The following is a 22,012-nucleotide window of genomic DNA, read 5'->3' as shown; positions in this document are numbered from 1 at the left end:
CAATCCTAATAAAAATTATTTTTGTCTGTTAATTCGTTTGTAGAATGAAACAAGCCACACGCAGGGTTCCTTAAGGATAACTAACATTTCATCTGATGACAGTGGAAAGCAAATCTCTTGTGTGGCAGAAAATCTTGTAGGAGAAGATCAAGATTCTGTCAACCTCACTGTACATTGTACGTAATCAGACCGGCATGTGTTTTTAATAGCAAATGATCGTGGACACACCTACATTTGTCGTTGGGGCACTCTGGGTGCTGTTTAAGTGTGTTAAAAAAGTAAATGCAGTGTTTTATGCGTACTTAATGCAGAAATGTTATCAGCCTCTCTCACTGTTCTATTTCTGCTAATCTCTCTTGCTCATGTGTTGTCTTTCTTTTAAGCTTCTTTTTCAATCTTAAGCTTGTCCTCTTTTGCCTTCCTCTGTCTTTTTTTGATAGAACTTATTTTGAGCTGGTTATCCTTCTCTTGTTAATAAGTTTTGGTTTAAATTTCTGATAAATCAGTTTCTAAATTTTTTTTTCTGTATAAGAGCAATGTGAAGGTTTCAAGTTGTGATACCCAAAGTTTGGGCTGGCTCGTCACCAACCCCACTTGTACTGTTATAACAATAAAACCTCATTAGTTTGACATTAAATTTCTCTGGGAAGGTTGGAGGAGTCCTACTTAAATTATTGAAAATTATTATCTCCTGCAGAAAACTTTTATTATTATAATTGTTTTAAATTTCTGTATATGTTGAAACTAAGATATAGGATATTAATGCTTCTGAACATGCACATGCATTATTTTCCAGTATTATAAATAACATGACATATACCTCAGCATTCCAGATTGTGGCGTTCAGTGTGAATGTGCAGTTGGTAAAAATCACATGCACGCTTCACATCATGGCAAATTCTGAGCTGGCATGGTATAAATTAATGAGGTTTTACTAGGTTTGAGTGAGAAAAACACGAGTGTGCCTGTGTGTAAGTACAATTACACATTATGCACATGTAGACACAAGGTGTCAATACACTGGCTAACATTCACTCATAGCACAATTCAGTATGTGATTGTTGGAGTGAATGACTAAGTCACCAACCGCCATCCTTTGTCACTGTCAATATTGCCACAATACTCAGTAGGTACGGGCCTCATAATTTCTCATCATCATGACCCACCCAGAAGCCTGAGGTTAATTCTATTCCCAAACATTTGCAACCAGCTTCCAACTTTACGTCCTTACATCAACACATCACCAAGAGCTCATTTGAGCATGGTGCAAGGAATAGGTGGGTCCCCGGCAAGGGGGCCTGGGCAGTGGGAGGAAGGTAAGTGTGCTCCCTGCCCCACTGTGGTCCTTGTGTTTGTAACACAGACCTACAAATAAGGACACTCAAATTCAAAATTTTCTCAGTTTAGGTTAATATCTATGTGGTCACCATGGTCTGAAGAATTGACCTTATTTATCAAAGTTTACATAAAGAATAGAAGGAATAAGTGATAAAGAACATTAACAACTGAGGTAACCCTTGCAGTGACCCCGCTCAGAGTGTATTTCTTAGCAGTGTATTTGTTTTCCCCCTTCCTGTGATGAACACACACAACTAGGAAGCAGTGCATCTGAGGGCAGGCTCCCGGGTTAGGGGTCAGGAGAACTGGATTCCTGCTCCAGATCAGCCTCTCACAATAACTTAGACCAAGTCACTCACCCTTATTGGGTAATTGACTATCTATTTTGATATCTAATTATCAAAGTTAGACCTCATTAAAATAAACAATTATGAGGGATCTTAAATACCTTCACTCAGGATAAATACTCTGTTTAGAGATGCTACTTGATAGTGTTTGTTCCCCCAAAGCATAAAGTGTTTTGTATTTAATATTAAAATAATCTCTAATTTGTTTGTCCAGGGTTTAGATAGGACCCCAGACATTTAAAGGATAAAAGTGCTGACATCTGAAATCCTAGCAAAAATGGCTGTATTATAATAAAATGTGATGCTTTTAAAGAACATTTACTATTGAGAGTGAAAAATATGAATTCATCACATTTTATAATAATCAATCAGCATGGATAGCAACATTCACTGCATTGATCAGTTTAATCTGTTTTAGATATTATGTGAGATCAGGGCTTCAGACAAGAATATCAAAGTCATTTTTGTCATTATTTGTATTATTTAGTGACCTCCTGTAAAAATAGTGGTCCTAAATGTTTTGGTGATGAATCTACAAGATTTCAAGGTATATATATTAGAAACCAAAGTCGACTTTAAATGAACCTTTTCCACTGTCAGAAATCTCTGGGATCTGTTTGGAGCTGGTTCCCATGCTGAATAGATTTGAAAAATGACTGTGATGCATGAGTCTTAAGTAGAGCAGAGAAAAGAGTCTCTCTTCAGCTCTCTGTGGGGAGTTAAATCAACCTGGATGATGTTACAAAATATTGATGGATTCCAGAGTTGCTGGTCATGTGTTTCCTTAAACCAAACAATGGTTGAATAAAATCCCCTATCGATGACACAGAATCTGGAGACGGGAGAATTCTGAGCTTTCTGATGCTATTAACTCTTTCTTTTTCAATTTAGTTGCTCCAACTATCACATTTCTCGAATCTCCAACCTCAGACCACCACTGGTGCATTCCATTCACTGTGAAAGGCAACCCCAAACCAGCGCTTCAGTGGTTCTATAATGGGGCAATATTGAACGAGTCCAAATACATCTGCACTAAAATCCATGTTACCAATCACACGGAGTACCACGGTTGCCTCCAGCTGGACAATCCCACTCACATGAACAATGGGGACTACAAGTTAGTAGCCAAGAATGAGTATGGGAAGGATGAGAAACAGATTTCTGCTCACTTCATGGGCTGGCCTGGCATCGATGATGGTGAGTACCTGATGCTTTTGCATCTGGGGAGAGGATAGAGTATATCACTCAATTATTGACAAAATCACGTGTACAATAAACCACGCCAAAACCCAGTGGCTTAAAACACCATTATTTAGTCTTGTGCATGACTCCATAGGTCAGCTGGGGTGGTTTTGTTCCACACATCTTTACTCTGTGGTGTGGGGTGAAAAAGCAGCAGCTACCCAGGAGGTCTGATTCTGATGGCGAGGGCAGAATGCAAGAGAACCACTAGAAATACGCAAGGCTTCTTAAGGCCTAGGTTCAGGGCTGGCACATGGTCTTTTCAGCCTCTATTCCATTGGCCAAAGCAAGTCACAGGGCCAAAGCGAAGTCCAGGGACAGGACTCATCCTCCTCCCAAGGAGGTAATGGGAGGGTGAATCATTTTGAACAATAATCGGTATACATATATTACTTTTGTCTCAAGTGTTTAATAAGATTTTCTACCCACAATGGCAAAGCCCTTGCAAAACTGTGAGCAGATGAACTGTGTTTGGTTGGCTCATGAACTACTTAAGATGTATTTTCTAGCCTCTTATCCATTTAGAGTCCAGAATCCTGCTCTCTCACCTATGGATGAGAAACCAGTGTCCTGGAATGTTTTGCTTAGCCAGGGGGACTGAGTCGAGATCTGATCCTGAATTGTTTTTCTAGAGTGATATAGTTCCCAGCTGATTGATGGTTTTCCTTGAGAAAGGATGGCTGGCATCAGGAGTCCATTTGGTGGCCAGGAGGAGAGTTTTAAGTGTGAGGGTCCCCCACTAACAGCAGGGACAATTATCATGCATCTACCTGCCTCAGATACTGTTGTTCAGTCGAGGATTCTTACTTGCTTGATCTTCTTGCCCATTGTGGAGGCTGACACTTGCGTTTGGATGTTGGGACCTGTACATGACTAGAAGTCCTCTCTGCAATAGCTCTGAGTTAATCAAAGCCACACAAAGATGGCTTGGCAGAGGGAGGGCAAAGTAGAAACTTGGAGGCCTGCAAAGCAGGGGCTGCCCAGGCAGCAACGTTTGTGTGGCTTGCAGGGTGGCCCCGTGGACAGCGATGATGCACGCAAAGCCACCTTCTCACACAGTAAACGAGAATGCAGTAATTCTCATTACAGAATCAGTCTTCCCGTTATCCTGGTGTTTATTAAACAACTTTTTAAATGCACAGGCTTCCTTAGTTTGTTCAAAATGTGACTTGAATTATATCAGTTTGATTTACAAGCAGCCCTTCAGGAGCACAGAAAACACGCTGTGTTTGGACACCCTACCCAGACACGCCTGGCAGTGGTTGTATTTCCCATTAAATCTTCCTCTTAATTGAGAGTTTAGCTGCTTGGCCACACTTGCTGTAGTAAATCTCTAGATTACTGTGTTTTTTCCTACACATTTGGGGGAATACAGCTTTGTAGTTAAATTCGGAGACTCTGCTTTGGGACACCTGCTTTTTGTTTGTTTTTAAATACAGCGTTTTATTTGTGAATAATTTTAGTTTTACGTAAAAGTTGCAAAGACAGTACAGAGGGTTCCCAGATACCCCTTACCTGGTTTTTACTGTTGTTAACATCTCGCATTACTACGGTACATTTGTCAAAACTAAGAAACTAACATTGGGATGTCACTATTAACTAAACTTCAGACTTTGTTTGAATTTTGCCAGCAACTGCCTTTTGAAACCTTTGGAGGTGAACTTGATTCAGGGTGAAGGTCTGGCCTTCAAAAGGTTTAGAAGAGCTCTGTGTGCTTTGATATATGCATAGTTCTGTCAGTGTAAAGCCAGTGGCTTCTATCTTAGGATTTTGATGTATTTTCCTTTGAACATTTCTGTATGGTGCGAATATTTGCTAGAGCTTAACTCCTCTCATCCATGTGGCTTCATTTTAATTGATCACTTTTGTTAGTTTTAACTTTGCTACTGATAGGAAAGAATTGTTTTCTTGCATAAGAATAACTTGGAGTCTCTCAAATATTCCCTTTAAAAGAAATAATCATTTATTTATCAAAAATAAAAACGAAGCTAAATTTTATAAAGAAGTTCTCTCCTTTCCTTTCTTTTTCTCTTCTTGTTCATTTTTTGTTTTTATCAGGTCTTTAAAATATAAATATCTGCTTTTAGAAAAGACTGATTTTTTTCCTCGGTAAGTGTTTACTCAAGGACCAGCTATCAAGGAGTAATAAATGAAAGTAGAAATGAAAGAGACTTGGCCCAGGGTGATAGTGGATATAAATGGCCCTAGTGGGCCATAAAGCACTGTGACCAATTAGAGATTGACCTCACTTGGCTTGTGTGATAGAATCTTTGTGGATATTTATGAGATTTTTAGCCAAAGACTACAGATAATGGCCTTTCTTAGAATTGCTTCCTTTCCCTCTAACTCCCCTTTAAAACTAAAGAAAAATAAACAAATAGCAAATATAGATATCATTTCCCTGCTGGTCTAAAGGTACATTCCAAGTTAAGGACAATAGGTCAAGTTAGGGTTTATATTCCTCAGTGTTTCTGCCGTCTCAGATGGTAATGGATGAGGAAGTCTAGCTCTCACAAATCTTTTTGATAAGAAGTTTCAGCTACTTTTTTCCCCAGTTGTTTTGATGAGATCCTTTTTTTGACATAGCAAGTTTCTTATCTTACAAGGAAGCAGGCAGCCTGGGATCCCCGTGAAGCCAGGGCGTTATCCTAAGAAGCAAGAAGAATTAAAATGGCGTCTCTGCCGTCCTAAGTGTACGTGCTCCTCGTTCAGCCCAGAACTCAGATTTCCATGGGATGGTCACCTTGCTTAGGAATTCATTCTCCGTTTGGAGATGGAGAATGAAAAGTGTCCAAATTAAACAGAAATAAGAACAGATAAACAAGAAGTCCCTAAAACAAAAATGGGTGAACAGAGAGGGGACAGACTCACTGGAGGTGATTACAGTCGGGATTTCCTTTAGTGCCGTATGGTATAGAAACACCGCATGTGGTCGCAGACGCTGCTTTCCACTGGAGGAAGCATGGGGCTGAGAGACCTTGAGCCAACATCAGCCAGGCCAAGAGGGTGCCATCCACGGCGGGTGAGGATGTGAGGCAGGCAGTAAAGATCCCCAAAGAACATCTCTCCAGAGTGCTGGGACCTTGCAGACTCTGACACCAGACCCAGTCAGGGTGCTAATGAGGAAGGACAGGTGTCATCAGATCTTTAGGTGCCAGCAGGACCCCGGATACCATGCCAGTGACTTCCCCATCTGTTAATCGCTGGCAACCTGACTGGTAACTGCGAAAGGGAGGAAAGACCTGCCCAGATTCCACAAACTAGATTGATGGTTTCCGATCCCACGTGGAGAACTACACTCAGCTCTGGTCAGTTTCGTGTTATGTTTAAAGCACAAAACGCAACTTTCAGCTGCAAAATGAAATCTGGAGAACTATAGCCTTTGTCTTTCTAGCACACCCAAGAGTACACCTTGTGACAATCAAACAAATTGTATTTCACGTTTGTTTTCCATTGTCCCCTTAAAATGTATTCACTAGGAGTTCTCTCTGCCTCTGAGAGCAGCAGCATCCTGCTCCTCCTTGCGTATTAGAATCAACTGGGGAGTTTTAATTATTGCTTTATTTTATTGCATTTTTAGTACATATTCCTGGGCCTACCTTGAGCAGTTCTGATTCAGTGGCCCCTGGATGAGTCTTCAGGGTTTTTTATTTTTAGATCCCCAGTGATTCCAAGGTGCAACCAAGGGTGAGAGTCACTGCTCAGGAGGAGAGCTCTGATTTGAGTACGATTTTTTTGCTCATTGTTGAGTAACAGACAATCCTTTGGTCACTTTAAGTTGCAGACAAAATCTCAATTGAGAAATAACGTCTGTCGCATCTGACTTAGAAATCACAACTCTGGATGTGATTTAACAGCCAGTCTCCTCTCCTCTCCAAGTTCAGGCTGACTGTATGGGGATGCGGGCTAGGGCTTGCTAATGAGGTGTCAGCCCCTCTGCAGCCAAGGTGGAAGGGGGGCCAGATGGCAGAGAAGTGTGCTTGCTGGTGGTTTTGGCTCTGGGGACCTGGGCATGTTCAATGCTGATTCATGGACCTTCTTTCCTGGATGCCTCTCTGCAGTACCCTCTCCCGCAGTTCCCATGACATAAGCCCATGCATCTCGATTCCACCTGGTGGAAACCACCCCTTCCTCAGCACCTAGGAAGGCAGCTTTGTATTGTTGGGGTCCCTTTGCCCCTCCAGGGGGCCCTATTGTCAAGTCCCCACACAGACTTTCTCCCAAGCTGCCTCCATCTGGCCTATGGGGATCACTCATGGTCCCTTGGTCTGACACCTCTGGGGGTACAGGTCGAACCCAAATGCCACCTGCCTTCTGCCACCACAGGTTGCTTTAGCCTTCTCTGGCAGGAGTCAGGCACTTGTCCTCCAAGCCTTCCACCTACAGGAAACTCAGTTCAAGTTCTCAGAGTGGTGCCCTGGCAGCCCCATAGTGGTGTGGAGGCAATGGCAACACTTCTCCACAAAGAAACTTCTCTACAGGTCCCTCCTCGTTCTCTCCTCTCTGGGACCTCTTAAAGTCTCAATGTGAATCAGATGTTTCAGAGGACATGGATCCAGTGCTCAGCCACTTCCTTTGTGAATTCTGCCTCTGAGTTTCTCACATTCACAGTGGTGTCGGTTACTCAGGCAGGAAGAGTCTATTTAACATCCTGTTATACTAGACTTCTAGGATTTTGAAGACTATGTCAGAGCTCGTTGGAGGTATGAGAAACGGAGGGCGCTGGGCTACCCATTGTAGCGCGTTACAAAGCAGAGACAGCGTGGGTCCTGCTGCTTAGGAAGGTGGCAGGGCAAGGCTCGTGACTGGGGCGATAAAACACAGCCCTCCTCCATAGGAGAAAAGACTCCAACTACCCATAAAGTGATACAAGAGGGAGAAAGCCTTGGGCTTTCATTTCTTTCCCCTGGTTGCCCTCCTCCTGGCTGTAAGAGGTCAGCTTCTCATTCCCAGGGATGTCTCTGTCCTCACGTTAGGCAGGATCTACTCATGGAGGGAGGGAAGGAACACTATTCAGCTGAAGATATGTGGAAATTGTAGGCAATAAAGAATTAAGCATCCCTTTGAATGTTCTCTTTTTGTGGAGGCCGTGGAACAGAGAATATTAAGTGGACTAGGTGGAGCCTGAAAGATTTTACTGTTAATGAGATAAACTCCTGTTAACAAGCTATAGATCCAAATGACCATCATCTGGCGCTTGAACTTGGACTTTCGAGCATAGTTAGCCAGCGCCCTCCACGCTATTCCAAGGGACACTCTGGTCCGGTGGGAAGGGTGTCAGTGTGAGATTTAGATCTGATTCAAGTATGATTTCCATCCTCCATGACCAGTGTGGCTTTGAGCAATTTTCTTACCACCTCTGAACCTGGCTTTCCTCTCTATAAAATGTAGGGTTCTGGCACCTGCTTAGAAGGGTCTTGTGAAGATAAGCATGTCTGAGAGTGATGCATGGTACCTGACACAGGAAGGCAGGAGCTGTGTTCCCTCTGCTGCCGTCAGCACTGAGAGTGATACCGAAGGGATCCGTTCCTCGCCTCCCTTTGTGTATTTACTCTGTAGCCATCAAGGAGAAACTATCCTCCCAGAATTGCTTTTCTCTTAGCACTGGCTTTATCCTCCCTTATCTGGAAGCTTGGACATGCCCAGGGAAGAGGACCTCAGGACTCTGCCACCTGACATGTGAGCTTTCTAGACTTGGCCCATTAAGGAGAAAACTAAGTCAAAGTTTGGTTCCTAGAGAGGGTAGGTAAATGCAAGCTCCCTCCGGTGTCTAAGCTCCTTCCCTTCCCCTGCCCCATATGGAACGGGGCCTAGAGGTGTGCCACTGGTGACAGAACACGTCTCCTGCCCTTACCTCTAATGTCTTTTGCAGCCACTGCCAATGAGTACCCATCCCCCTCAATATTTGGGTATCTGGCCAGTTTTAGGTTTGCCTTATGTTTCACTGAAAAATTGTCGTCTGTGATGCCCACTGGGGCCTTTTGACTTTGGTAAAACTTCTCATGGAGTTGTAAACCAGGGCTTCTCAAACGTTAATGACCATACAGATCTCCTGGGGATCCTGTTAAACGCTAATTCTGCTTCCATGGGTCTAGAGAAGGGCCCGAGAGCCTGCATTTCTACAGCTCCCCGATGATGCTGATGCTGCAGGCCCATGGACCACACTTTGTGTAGTGAGAGTAGTTCACTTCTGCCCTGCAGAGCCTGGGGGAGCCACTGGAAGAATTGGTATCCATCAAGACTGCCTCACCGACTCCCTGAGGGTATCAGCTAGAAATAATGATAAAAATATAGAATAGCTAGTGTGCAGAGATGCACTCTAATTGGGTTTGGCAAAAAGTAGGATGAATTCAAGATGTAACTTAAGAAGGCTTGGGAGAGTAAATAAAAAGTGGAGACAGCAGTGCAGGCACATGCATAGAGAGCAAGGAGTTATCTGAGGATTCTCCAAAGATTCTGCTGTATCCTATTTAGCTTACAGGCCCAAAATAAGACTTGTCTAAGGTGAACTTGATCCACTATGTAGCTGTCACTGGAATTCAATCCTACATATAGAGAGGTCCTTTCATGAACACGAAAGTGTACATGGAGACTGAGTGGAGATTAGGAGTGGAAAGGGCATCTTTTTAAGCAGAAATTAATGGCAGAGAGATTGCTTGTGAGTGTTATGAGGAAGAAACCTGGAGCCTTTGCTAGCATCTTCTGATCAGATAGCACAAGTTCCAAGAATTTTCAAGGTCAGATATTTCTACAAACATGAACATGTTGACTGTTTAAGAGTAGATTCTTTTCTCGAAATCATCACCCAAGTGATTATTACTTGAGGCTTGGAACAAACCTAGCCAGAGCACTAGATGATAAAATACTGGTGCTTTAAAGCATCTCATTCTTCAGGCAGTACATAAAGAGTGTCTTTATGGCCCACTCATTCAGGAAGAATGTCATAGCTCAAGAATGCTCATTCACACAAGCAGTGGGAGTTAGTGACTTATGCTTCCTAATTCGGGAGCAGTTCTCTCCTATGCAAAATGCACGTCAGGAACAAACTATAAATATTGGAAGAGTTTTCCCCACAGCTTCTCATTCGTGCTGTTTTATCAAAAGATTCATGACGTTTGGATGAACTAGAGCTCTCCGTAGCGCTTAGAATTGCCCTCAAACTGGCAGATTTAGATTTGGTGTAGTTAGGCCAAAGAATGTAGGGAGAGGAACTTTCTGCAAATGTTACACATTAGGAAAATATAAAGCCCTCCACTACTTGTCCCTTAGGCCATTTGTCATGATCTCTTTCTTGACTTGGGAGTGAAAGGAAAGAAAGTTCTACCTGCTTTTCTGCCTTAAATAACCCAGAAGAGTATGGTTCGGCCATAGACTCATAATAATCATGATAATTAAGATTTATACTTAAATAGCTTTTTACGCCTCAAGAGTACTAATGTTAATTAATTATGCTTCCTGAAGCTCCCAAGGAGTTGCCAAAGCCAATGCTATTATCCTCTCCTGCAGTCCGGAAGACTCCTTTGTTACAGAGGGAGTGAAGAGGCCCCCAGTGCTACACAGCACCTTAGCGGTCCAGCCAGAAATGGAACCCAGACATCGGAACCCCCAATGTGTTCGGGCCCTGAGTTCAGCCTACCATTCAGAAAGGGCAGAGGAGAAGGATCTGGAAATCAAAAGGCAGACTGCCATGAGCTAGAAAACACTGTTAACAAAGCAAGGGCAATTCATTTGAAAAGAACACATCTTTTGCTATTGCTTTATCATATGGAATTCTTTGAAATATTTTTCAAGATCACACTAAATGGAGTCCGCAAATAGAATTGAAAGGAAAATCTTTCCTTTTTTTTCCCTTAGGGCATTAGAGAGACACTAAAAGCTTACAGGAAGGAAACAGATGTTTTCCCTGCCTTATCGTTATCTTTATCTTTGCAGCAGAATGGAAAGCGAACCCTACTGTCAGCTGACCTATCTTCCCACATCTCTTTTGATCCTACAAGTGTTTATATCCTTTAGCTATAGAGTCTTACAGTTAAAAAGGCATAAAGATTTGTTCATGAAGATTTGCCTAAAGTCGTAAGATTTACTCACGAGCTGTAACTGAGATGGAAAGATGGAAGTCAAAAGGTGCTGACTTTGAGTCATTTAGCATGGAATTCAGAGGATGGGGAAGTGCTTTGGTTGATATTGGTGGAGGGAAAAAAGTGATTTTTATCATCCACGTTTGGAAGCCTAAATGCTCTTAGGGTCTGTCTCTCGGAGGTGCAGGCGTCACACATCTACGGAATTTGGTCAGGAGTGCACATGGGGCTCTGAAACAGTCTCCTTGCTCCTTTCAGTGGGAAGCTCAGGCTGTGCTTGGACCTGTTAGTACTCTTTCCCTGGATCCTGACAACACGCCTTAGGTCGAGAACAAAGCACATGGGAGGGAGCACCTGGAGATGCTCAACAAACCTTTCAGAAACCAGAACTTGACGATCAGACAAGCAGACATTTGCACTCAGCGCGTCTTCTTCTGGCTGGGGAGGAGTTGCAGTTTCTGCGCTGAGGGAGCTGTGCCGGGAGAAACCAGGCTGCTGCTTGTTTGGAATGCCCGTGGGCTTAGTGGAGTCCTCGGATTCCCGTATTTTCTTCTGGAGATGCCCGACTGAAGCTTTAGGGATTGACACCACCTCCTGCACCTGAGGCTTCTCACTGAATGAGAGCTACCAGGACAAGGTCCAGGGAAGCATCACCCCGCCCAGACCGCACTGCAGCGCACCGCACGAGTCTACGCTGGTCACGGTCTTTCCTTCCTTCTCTCTTTGTTGGCTTTTTTCTCTCACAGCCAGTGTTTCTCTTTCCTCCTTCACGTTTAGTGTGAATATCTCCAACAGAGGTTCCTCCCTTCAGCGTATGACGATCCATAGAGAATGCATTTACTCTAAGTCAAAGGAACCAGTTAGAAATCAGACAAAAATGGTAGGATATTTTCAGAATCTGACCTTTGCCAGAAGTCTAAAAAGCCAGTGGTGATTTTGTTTTCTGTGTCTGCATTTAAAATGATGTTAACAACCACCTCACTACTAGAATGTAGACATCATGGGAGGTTGGCTTGACTGAGAAGTTGCTAGAAGCAAAACACTGTGCTTAATGATCTGGGGTCAGCTGGAGTGATGTGACCCTTGATTTTCATAGCCTCTAGGTTGTGCACCTTCCCATGTGCCAGACGTCCTAAACCGCTGTGCACAGACAGGCATTTCTTTCTTGTGGCGAGTGGGCCCTCATCAGACATAGTTCAGTATACTAGACAGGAAAAACCCATTATTGTTCCTCCCACAGTGTCTTTCTGCGAGATTCATATTCTTGCACTAAATTTGGCTATTCTTGACAACAAAAGAAAAGTGACAATGCTTCTCCTACATCTGGGAAAATGAAGTTAGGAAAATAGAGTGATGTGATCTAAAGCTTCTGCTGGTGAACGTGGTGGGAAAGGCATGCTCTGATATGAATCATAAGTCTGGAAAATGACCTTTATTCAGAGGATGGGCTAACCTACTTACTTTTCATGCCACCCTAAATCCCATTTTTCTATACCTGGCATTTGCTACACTGCATTGATTCAATGTTCTCAGATCTTTCTGGGGGCTCTGCATGAGTAATGTGTTTGGGTGTTCCCTGTCTGCCATGAAGCTGATTGAGCCTGGACGCCTGTCACCTTCACTGAGGCCCTTTCAGTGTGCCGCTTACATGAGTCTGGCTCTGAATCCTCAGGCTTTTTACTTTCTCATGGAATTGTGTGTGTATAAGCGAGTGGTGACTGCAGGCGCCCCTCTCACCCGTGCAGCGTCCCTGAGGGCATGAGAATGAATCAGGGTGACCGACTCGTCCCGGTTTACGCTAGAAGTGCATCTGGGAAAGGCCCTCATTGCTGGGAAAACAGCAAGAATTTGCCTGGGACTATCCCAGTTTTAAAGCATAAAGTCCAATGACTCAGGGTCCCCTCGTCTCGGGCAGTGCGGATGGTTGGTCACCCTAGTACCAATGAACGTCCACGTACTGACACCCAAATACTTACAAAATCAAGTTTATGAATTGTTAAATAAAATGGGTTCTTTCCTCCTACCTTGGCACGAAAGTGTTTATGATGACCTGGGAGGCTGGGTTTGGAGATCGAATTCTCAGACTCTTGGAGTTCCAGGCTTGAATGTAGTGGTTTTGGTAGAGCTGGTCCCCAGCCATGGCCCCTGTCCCGTGACTCTGAATCTAAAATGAGAGGCTTCATGAATGTGAGTGTGGACCCCCCAGCCCACCTGCCCTGCCTCAGCCCTCACCCCTCCCTTGGATCTGGGGTCAGAGGGTGCTCATACTGGTGCTATGGCCACCTGTGGGCTGATGGATGTAGGGGAAAGGCTGGCCAGGCCTAGGAAGTGGGTGTGGGGCCTGTGGGGAGGGAATTCTGGGTCCAGGGAACTGGAGCAAGGTCTAGAAGTGATGAGTGGACTCTAGTGGGCAGGCAGCCTTGCAGATTCAGGCTGTATGTCGAGGGCTCGGTGAGAACAGGGCCAAAGTGGGGTCTTCTAAAGTAATGGATTGCTGAGCAGTTGAAACAATGACTTGCTCACTTGGGGTTGTAAAGCATTTCCTTCAGCAGGCGTAGGAAATCCTCACAGGGAGTGGCGCCATTTGGTCCAGGGACTTTGCAAAGGGAAAGGACTTCAGAGGATGGGCAGGCACCCTGCAAATGGCAGCACCAGGGCTGCCACTGGGATTTCCTGCTCCTGTATTCAGTCAATTACTCCTCAAACGGCAGGGCAGCTTTCAAGGCCTTCTCAGGGTGTCACATCAGCTACAAATAATTCTGACAATACATATTGACATATTATAACTCAAAACTACTTTGAAATGGCATTTGGGATAATAAAACTCAAAATGCAATTGAAATTCACTGGATTTGATGACTTTGCATGAATTGATGCAAGGCCATCACATGTGACTGCACAGGTTGTGCACTGCACAGTCTCAGGTAGTGCAATTCACATAGACTGTAGGCTGAATGGCGCCCCCTGGAGTTGTGCAAAGAATGGGTTCAGGATTCAGCATCCCTGAATCGGAGTGCACAGCCATCTACTTAAGTTTTCCCTGCTAAAAGGGGTATTCTTCTGCTTGCTCTGTGTTAAAATTCTCATTTGAACATTAAGGCCACTTTTATTTGGTTCTTCATTTAGACTAATCTTTATTATTCACTCGGGAATATGTAAACAGAAAATTGGCTCAAGTTTCACTTTATTTTAAATAGTATTTTTCTGCTAAGGGCTCAGAAGTGAAATGAGAACTGAGTAAGCTGTATGGTTTGCAAGTTTTACTTCTTCACATGGTAAGTGAGGACCAACAGCTTAGGAGGCAGCTTTGGAAATTCATTTGGTAATCACTTAAATGGTATATCAAAATTTAATTTTATTTCCAAGTAGGCTTTTGTATAGAGACCAGTTAGTTCTGATTGGAGAATAAGTAGCAAATGTTTTTGCCACCAGTTGTTGTTGACAGTGATTTTTTAAAAAAGATTAAAAATATTTTTGCAAACCTCATGGGAATACTCTAAAATAGAATATTCTGATTATCTTGATGACTACAGAGTCATCCAAAAGAATTAAGTGGGTATACTTTTGTGTTTCTTTCTGACATACATTTATTTATAATCTCTTATACATAAACAATTTCAACAGAGAAACAGCATTTAGTTTTCTGTGTCGTATTAGGGCAAACAAAAGGGTTTATTTAGCCTTGGACACCCCCCCCCCCCCACCAAAGACTAAGGGGAGAACAAAATTGTGCTTTAAATATCATTATACAGGCTGGTTAATGATATGTTTGTGAACACAAATCGACCTGCCTCACCATAGTTTGAACATAACCCCAAACCATCAGAGAATAGCAAAAGTGGTACAGAAATGATCTGTCTCTGGAACAAAAATGCAAAATTGCAATTAAAATGGCCCACTTTAAAACAGAAGTGGTGCAAAAAAGAAATGTTCATGATTCGTTCATTGCTGAAGTTTTTTCAGCTAAAGTGATCTGCGATTTCCGTTTGTTCTTCTGTTTTCTTTCTCAGAGGGGTAGAGGTGGTGGCACTGGGAGGGAACAGAATTAACATGAAGCAAACCAAGAATTTCAGGTTATCTGCCTGTCCTATCAAACAATCTACTCAGTCACGAAAACTTCAATATATATTTAGCTCATTTTAGTGGGTATTAAGTTAGTAATTTTTTAACACCAAATGCATACTTACAAATCTTTGCTTTGTTTTGCTTTTTAGGTACAAATCCAAATTATCCTGATGTAATTTATGAAGGTAGCTATCATGTTGTCTTTATTTTGTATTTTTTAAAAATGTTTGTCTAGAATGAAATCAATCAACTAAAAGAAGACCTTTAAGCTCAGTTAAATATACACCTCAAGCATTACATGGGTCAAATAATATTTCAAAAATCATTCAATATTGACGGCTGTCTTCCCTTGATATTTCCAGTGCCTGTAAATAGCATTTTCTCTCTCATGCTCTGTTCTTGGAAGTGGTAAATCCATTCTGCTGTAACAGACATTTTGTTTCCGTAATTGGGAACTAATTACCTGTTTAAAAGCTATGACTACCAAGAAAAGGGAGGTGTATCAGTTTCTGGCTATGACAGTAAACTCAATTCAAAATTATGTTTCTTGTGTAATAAGGAAGTTTGGCTCGCAGGCAGAAACCTCCAAGGCAGGGCATGCTTTAGAGTTGGTTAAACCAGCAGCTCAAGTATGTCATCAAGGACTCAAGTTTTTTTCATACCCACACCCCCTGTCCATTGTGCCGGCTTCACTGAAGGCTGGTCCCCCTATGGTTAAGAGATGAAGCCCTGCTGTCATCTGTGCTGTCATCCACATGGATGGGAGAAAAGGGAGAGCTCCTGAAAGTGTCCCAGAAGAAAGAGAACTTCCCCAGCAACCTGCACAGAGCCCTCCTGGAATCAGATTCAAGACCCAGTTGGGTTATGGGCCGCTCTTGCCTCTATTACTGATAGGAACCATGGGTTAACCCTTGACTGACTAGACCCACCCCTGGAGTTTAGATCAGCTTCCCAGGAGGATGTGGTAAACCTTTGAAATAAAATGGGGTTCTTTCAGGAATGTGGAAGAGGAGAAACCAAAAGGTCCATTGTATTAGCTTTTAAGGGAATACCTTATCTATATTTTGCTATTTTAATTGAATGCCGGGGATGTTTTACTAGGTGTGAAAACCCATCTTTAATAGATTTTCAAACAACCTTCATGACTAGGAGGCTTCTGTTTGGGCAAGTGGCAGGCTAAATTTCAAGACTTGGCTTGAAATTTAAGGTTGATTAAAAGTTGGATGAACTAAAATGTTATATTTATACCTTTACTTTATAGAATATTCTATTCCTTAATTTTATATTTATATATACACATTGACATTTTATTTTTTCTAAAAAATGATTCTGTGTTTATATGTTTATTATATGTGTGTGTATTTAACTTGAGCTATTTTTAACTGGGGAATTATCTTGTCTCTACCCACTTTGTGCATGTTAAGCTACATATCCTTCACACTGTGGTTTGGATGATTTTTCTGCATGTGATTTGTGTATTTTTGTTTTTATTTGTCTTGATATAGTTTAAAGGAAGAGCATCTCAAATCATGTCACAGAGCAATACGTTTAAATTGTGATTTTACATTTTAAAATTATGTTTTAGACTTCTTTGCGGTAACTTCAAGACATTAAAAATGTTATCTTCCTATTGAGTTCAGATCCCACTTTGGATCTTTGGGTCAAAAAGTCATGATATTAAACCATAGATTCTCTAAGGATTTAATTTGGCATGAGTGGCTGGATTTAATATGAAGTGGGAAAAATATGCAAATAAATGCTCGCTCTTAGTGCTTGAAATTAAGTTTTAATATATTCAAAATGGAAATGGTGAGAATGTAGTTTTGGAGTTAATAAAACAGCAAACTGATAGAAAATAGATGCTTTTTCTGTTGCTTTTCATTCACATTCAAAGGAACACTGTTAATAAAAATGCAATTTATATTGGTTGCCCTGAGGCCAACATGATAATTTTACCAAAGGAAGTTGAGCCCAGGCTCACTTGATGAGCTTGTTTGTTTAGGATGGATATTGAAGGCATGATATCTATTTAGAATAAAAATACCAAACATTTATAAACAGTATTGTCTGCAATAAGTTTACCAAGAATTTTCTATGACCTTTTATATGTAATATTATTAATAAAATTTTGGCTATCCACAAAACAAATCAGTCACTTATTTCTATCCTGATCCATGTAGACTAAAATTGATTCAAAAGTTGACAGCTACATTTGAGACATGCTAATTTGGCAACATATCCTTACAATTCTAGATGTTGTGTTCATGCAGTTCCCTATCTATTAATTCTGAATCTGAAATATTGGTGATTCAGAACTCTTCAAAAAAGTTCCTATGGGGACCCAAGTTCCACATCGATGCTGCTTCCACATTTCATCTCGAGTCGCTGCCTCGTCCTCAAATAAGATGCATCTGCCCTGGGAATCAGTGTTGCTGATTTCAAGTTAGGTTCATGTCTGGGCTCTGCCACCTTCTTCTCAGGTGACCTTAGACTAGTCATTTAATTTTCCTCAGCTGACATTCTCCAGCTGTAAAACTGGCAGTTAGACTTAATCTCTTGAAAACCATTCCAGGTCTACAAATCTGTGGCTCTTAGATGATCGATTCTCTTTCACATTTGTATTAGGTACTTCATTAAAAAGGGCTATATTCTTATGTGCAAAGAAAAACTCTAAACCTGGTTTAGAATCTGACCAACAAAACAGTGATGTAAAGATGTAGGTTGCATCCAATTTTGGCATCACGCTGTCTCTATGCTACAATGGATTTAACTCAACAGCCAGGTCCTGCTCCTCCCCAGCCAGGCTGTCAGTGGTTTGGAATCTTTGCCATTTGTCTTGCTTCATTCTGGGTCAAACTGTGGCCTCGTGTTTGTTGGCAGCCTAATGACAACTTCATGCTTCCTTCTCTTTCCCTTTTCTCCAATTTAAGATTATGGGACTGCAGCAAATGACATTGGGGACACCACGAACAGAAGTAACAACATCCCTTCCACAGACGTTGCTGACAATACCGGTCGGGAACACCTCTCGGTGAGTGGGGTAAAGAGCTGTCTCCTAGATTGGCTCTGAGTACTCTGGAGGCTTCAATGTTGGAGGAGGAGAGCTGCTTCAGTGCATGTGTTTCAACAAAACATGTTTATCGTTCAGGTGTAAATAGGACGTTGAAGTTTGGAGGAATTGATCGAAAGGTTTAAGAGAAGTGATAAAGGTCAACTGTAGCCTCTGAGTTCATTGCTTCTCCTCTTGTGTGCCGCTTTAATTGCTAGTGGTTCCTAATTTAAGTACCTGTCCTTCGAAAGGTTATCTAGATGAGCAAGAAATCAGCTTTCTCCTTCAGGGACATGAATAATTACTCCTGTCTTCCACAGCTTCACAGCTGTCTCCTTAAATTTTTTTTTTGTTGAGGAAGATTAGCCCTGAGCTAACGTCTGTGCCAGTCTTCCTCTAGTTTTAACATGTGGGTCACCACCACAGCATGGCTAATGAGTGGTGTAGGTCTGTGGCCAGGATCCAAACCTGCAAACCCACGAACCCAGGCCTATGATGCACAGTGTACTGAACTTAACCACTAGGCCAAGGGGCTGGCCCCCTCCTTAAATATTTTAATGAAACTTTCAGTGCCCACCAAATGTAAGGAATCTAGTAGGTTCTGGAAGGGACTGGCAGTGGGAGGATATAAAATTATAGCTAAATACCAAGTCTTCCTTTAGGAGCTCATACTTCGTTCAGAGACCTGAGATGTCAATGAACACTAGCACCTAAAACACAAAGAGAGGCTGAGGAATGTGATGGGAAAGGTGGAAACAGAGCCAGGTGCTCGCTCCTTCCTGCTGCAAGAGCCGCAGACATCTTGGAGGGACAGGCAGCATTTTGCGCGGCCTGTGTAAGACACGAAGGAACGGGAAGGAAGGGCATTTTGGGTGGGTGGACAAGAGCTTGCAGACTGGAAAACAGTCTTGACGGGAAGGTTAGCAGGAAGAAGGGCGGCAGGCTGTGGCAAGGTTGGTGCAGATGGTCGCAAGGCCTGGGAACACAGGGCAGGGGCTTGGATTCACTGCATGTCGGAGGCCATGCCAGGATGGCGGGGCTGCTCTGTGGGCTGTGGGCTCCCAGCAGAGCCTGGGCAGCCTCTGTGCCTTCTCCCCTCTCCATCCCACGTGCTGTGAGCCCCGCCTCCTCCTCCACTCCTAACCCACCCGCTGCCTGTGTCCCCATCCCAGCGCCACTCACAGGCCACCCCATGCCGCTGCCGCCTGGGTGTATGTGGTCTGCAGGCTAAGAATAGTTTTTACATTTTTAAGTGGTTTGAAAAAATTCAAAAGAAGAGTGATTTTTGTGACACGTGAACATTTTATGAAATTCAAATGTCAGCGTCCATAAATAAAGTTTGATTGGAACGCAGTCATGTCTGTTTGCATATCATCTGTGGCTACTTTGGTGCTACAATGGCAAGTGGAGTAGTTGCTGCAAAGACTGTATGGCCTGCAGAGCTGGAAACACTTACTATGTGGCCCTTTACAGGGAAAGTTTGCCACAATTGCTTGTTCCCGGAGACTCTGCAGCCTCCTACGTGCCCCGCCCCCCACTCTTGTGATCTTCCTGCCTTTCTCCACACAGCAGGCCAAGTGACCTTTTTAGAGCACAAACTGGATGACTCTTATTATCCTTCTCAGAGTCTTCCCAATGCAATTGTAATAAAACTTTTATTATAAAAGCCCAACTCCTCGTGGCGGCTCACAAGGCCCCACACATCTTGCCCTCCTCTGTCTCTCTGACTTCATCTCCCACATCTCTCATTGCTTATCACCTGTCTTTTTTTAATGCCCTCTTGCATGTTCTGGCCTTACTCTTGTCTCACAGCCTTTATAATGCTGCTCCCTCTAGAAGGCATGCACTTCCTGTCAGTCATCACATGGCTTTAGCTGGGATAGTCAGCAGGCAGCCATCACCTGCTTCATTTTCTTCTGAGCAGTTATTATCGTCTGTAATTACTTTGCTTATTTGTGTACTTATTTGATGTCTTTTCCCCTTTCCTGGATTCTTTCATAAGATTCTTAGTATAGGCAACCGAGTCAGTGTTTTTCCAGCTGTACCCCTAGTCCCTAGACTAGTGCCTGGCCCCCGGGGTCCTCAGTAAGAACTGTAGACGGGTTAGACTAACGATGAACAGGGTAGAATGGCTGCATGCAGAACAGAGAGATTGGAAGTGGGGTGATGAGTGAGGGGTCTGGTGCAGTAACAAAGAGATGTGTTTGTGTTTAAACCAGGGCCAGGGGTGGGAAGGGGAGCCTCATAAACAGACGCAGCTCAGCTGCAACTCAAAATGTGCACATTCAGTCTGTGGAGACACACACATGCGCTCCCACAGCGGGCTGTGTGCATTGCATTGAAGTGGCAAGGACAAAGGCCATGCTAAGACACCTGCAGCATGTTTTCCCCTCCCTGCCTTGCACACTCATCTCCATTGTTACTCTCATACCCAACCGCTTAATGATTCTTGGTGGGAGAAAGTTGTTCGTATACAGAAGGAATACGAGCGGCATCTGTTAAGCCCACAGATGTGTATGTATCCTAGTTACTAAAAATATATGCCAACTTCAGTTTTTTCTTTTGCACTCAAATGCTAAATGCAAGCCCCAAGTTGGCGTATCTCAATGATGTTTGAATTGATTGGGTCGCTGGGAGGCAAGATCATTGAAAATAATCTTTGTTGAAAGTTTGTACATTGTGGCTCCACCTGAGGCCTTCTGGGAAATCTGCATGAGAGGTGCAAGGCAATGTTTTGTAGAAGTTTAAAGAAAATTTAAAACTTGTGAGTGGATCTGATATTTGATACATAAACAGTCCCTGATCCCAGGACCATTAGACTAGAAAAGTGTCAGAGGCAGGGAGCTGATACGAAGGGTAAAGGTGTTGTCAGAGCCTTTGAAGACAGACTCAAACACCTTGGTGTTCCAGCAAGGGCTCCTCACGAATCTTGCTGGATTTTTGGAGGAGGGCACCTCGTTTTTCTGTGCTAAGAGATATCCTCAGATAAAAAACAATCGAACAACCAACCGACCGACCAAACAAACGTAAACTCACCTCTGCCTGTCTCCCAGGTAGAGACCACAGCCGTCTGAACACACGTATAACACGCAAAGCTCTGTGTTTATCACACAATCTCCTTTTGAGGAAGTGATTCTTCTTATCATCACAGGAGTCTTTATTAAAGGATTCCATGTATTGAGAACTGCTTCAATAGGTTTCAGTATTTTTCAGTGGATTATTAGCTGCTCTTCAGCAGTAGAACCCCTGCCCATTTCCAGGTTGACTTAAACATCCTATAAGGATCTCAAGAAGGCTGGGCAGCAGTTATTATCCCCATGTGCAAATGAGGAAACGGAGGCTTGGAGAAGTGAAGCATCGGTTGCTCTCACAGCTGGTAAAGGCAAGGTATCCCGCAAACTCAGGGACCCGGGTCTCCTGGATGCCAGGCTTGTGCTTTCCAAAGTGGTACAAGACTATACGTTGGTACCACAGAGGTCTGGGCCTCAGGGAAGTCCCCTAACCTCTCTCCATCCCAGTTTCCTCATCTATACCATAGAGTTGGAACTTGTTCGTTTAGGTATCCCCCTTCTATCTGTAGAAGTATAGAGTTTAATTATAAGGAAGAGAAACTTAGAGCTAAAATACCACGATCTGTTTCCCATGAAAATGTTAGTTAGAAATAAAGATTTAACAAAACACCCCAAATCATTAGGTAATTTAGAGAGAAATAGTTTTGGTCAGAGCAAGTTGACCCATATTGGCCTTTTAGGAATCGCCACCGCTCTGTCTATAGATGGGCCGTGGAGTCAGAGTTTGTCTGTCCTCAAACGTCGGCGGAAGCCTCCTCTGGGAGGGCACTCACCGCTGACGTTCAGAGCAGAGAATTGGCACACCTTTGCTCAGCCCTGGCC

General features: G+C 43.1%; 1 protein-coding gene across 1 annotated transcript in view; it reads left to right on the top strand.

The window, feature by feature from the left end:
• NTRK2 (neurotrophic receptor tyrosine kinase 2) overlaps positions 1-22,012 on the top strand; it is a 343,863-nt gene that overhangs the window by 52,226 nt on the left and 269,625 nt on the right. The window contains exons 10-13 of the mRNA XM_046664639.1: positions 44-176; positions 2,577-2,882; positions 15,220-15,255; positions 18,001-18,101. Coding sequence (XP_046520595.1) covers positions 44-176; positions 2,577-2,882; positions 15,220-15,255; positions 18,001-18,101 — 576 coding nt within the window. The remainder of the gene's footprint in view (positions 1-43; positions 177-2,576; positions 2,883-15,219; positions 15,256-18,000; positions 18,102-22,012) is intronic.

Source organism: Equus quagga, chromosome 6 (genome assembly GCF_021613505.1).
Source record: "Equus quagga isolate Etosha38 chromosome 6, UCLA_HA_Equagga_1.0, whole genome shotgun sequence".
In the NCBI taxonomy this organism is placed as follows: Eukaryota; Metazoa; Chordata; class Mammalia; order Perissodactyla; family Equidae; genus Equus; species Equus quagga.
This window is presented reverse-complemented; position numbering and strand designations above follow the sequence as displayed.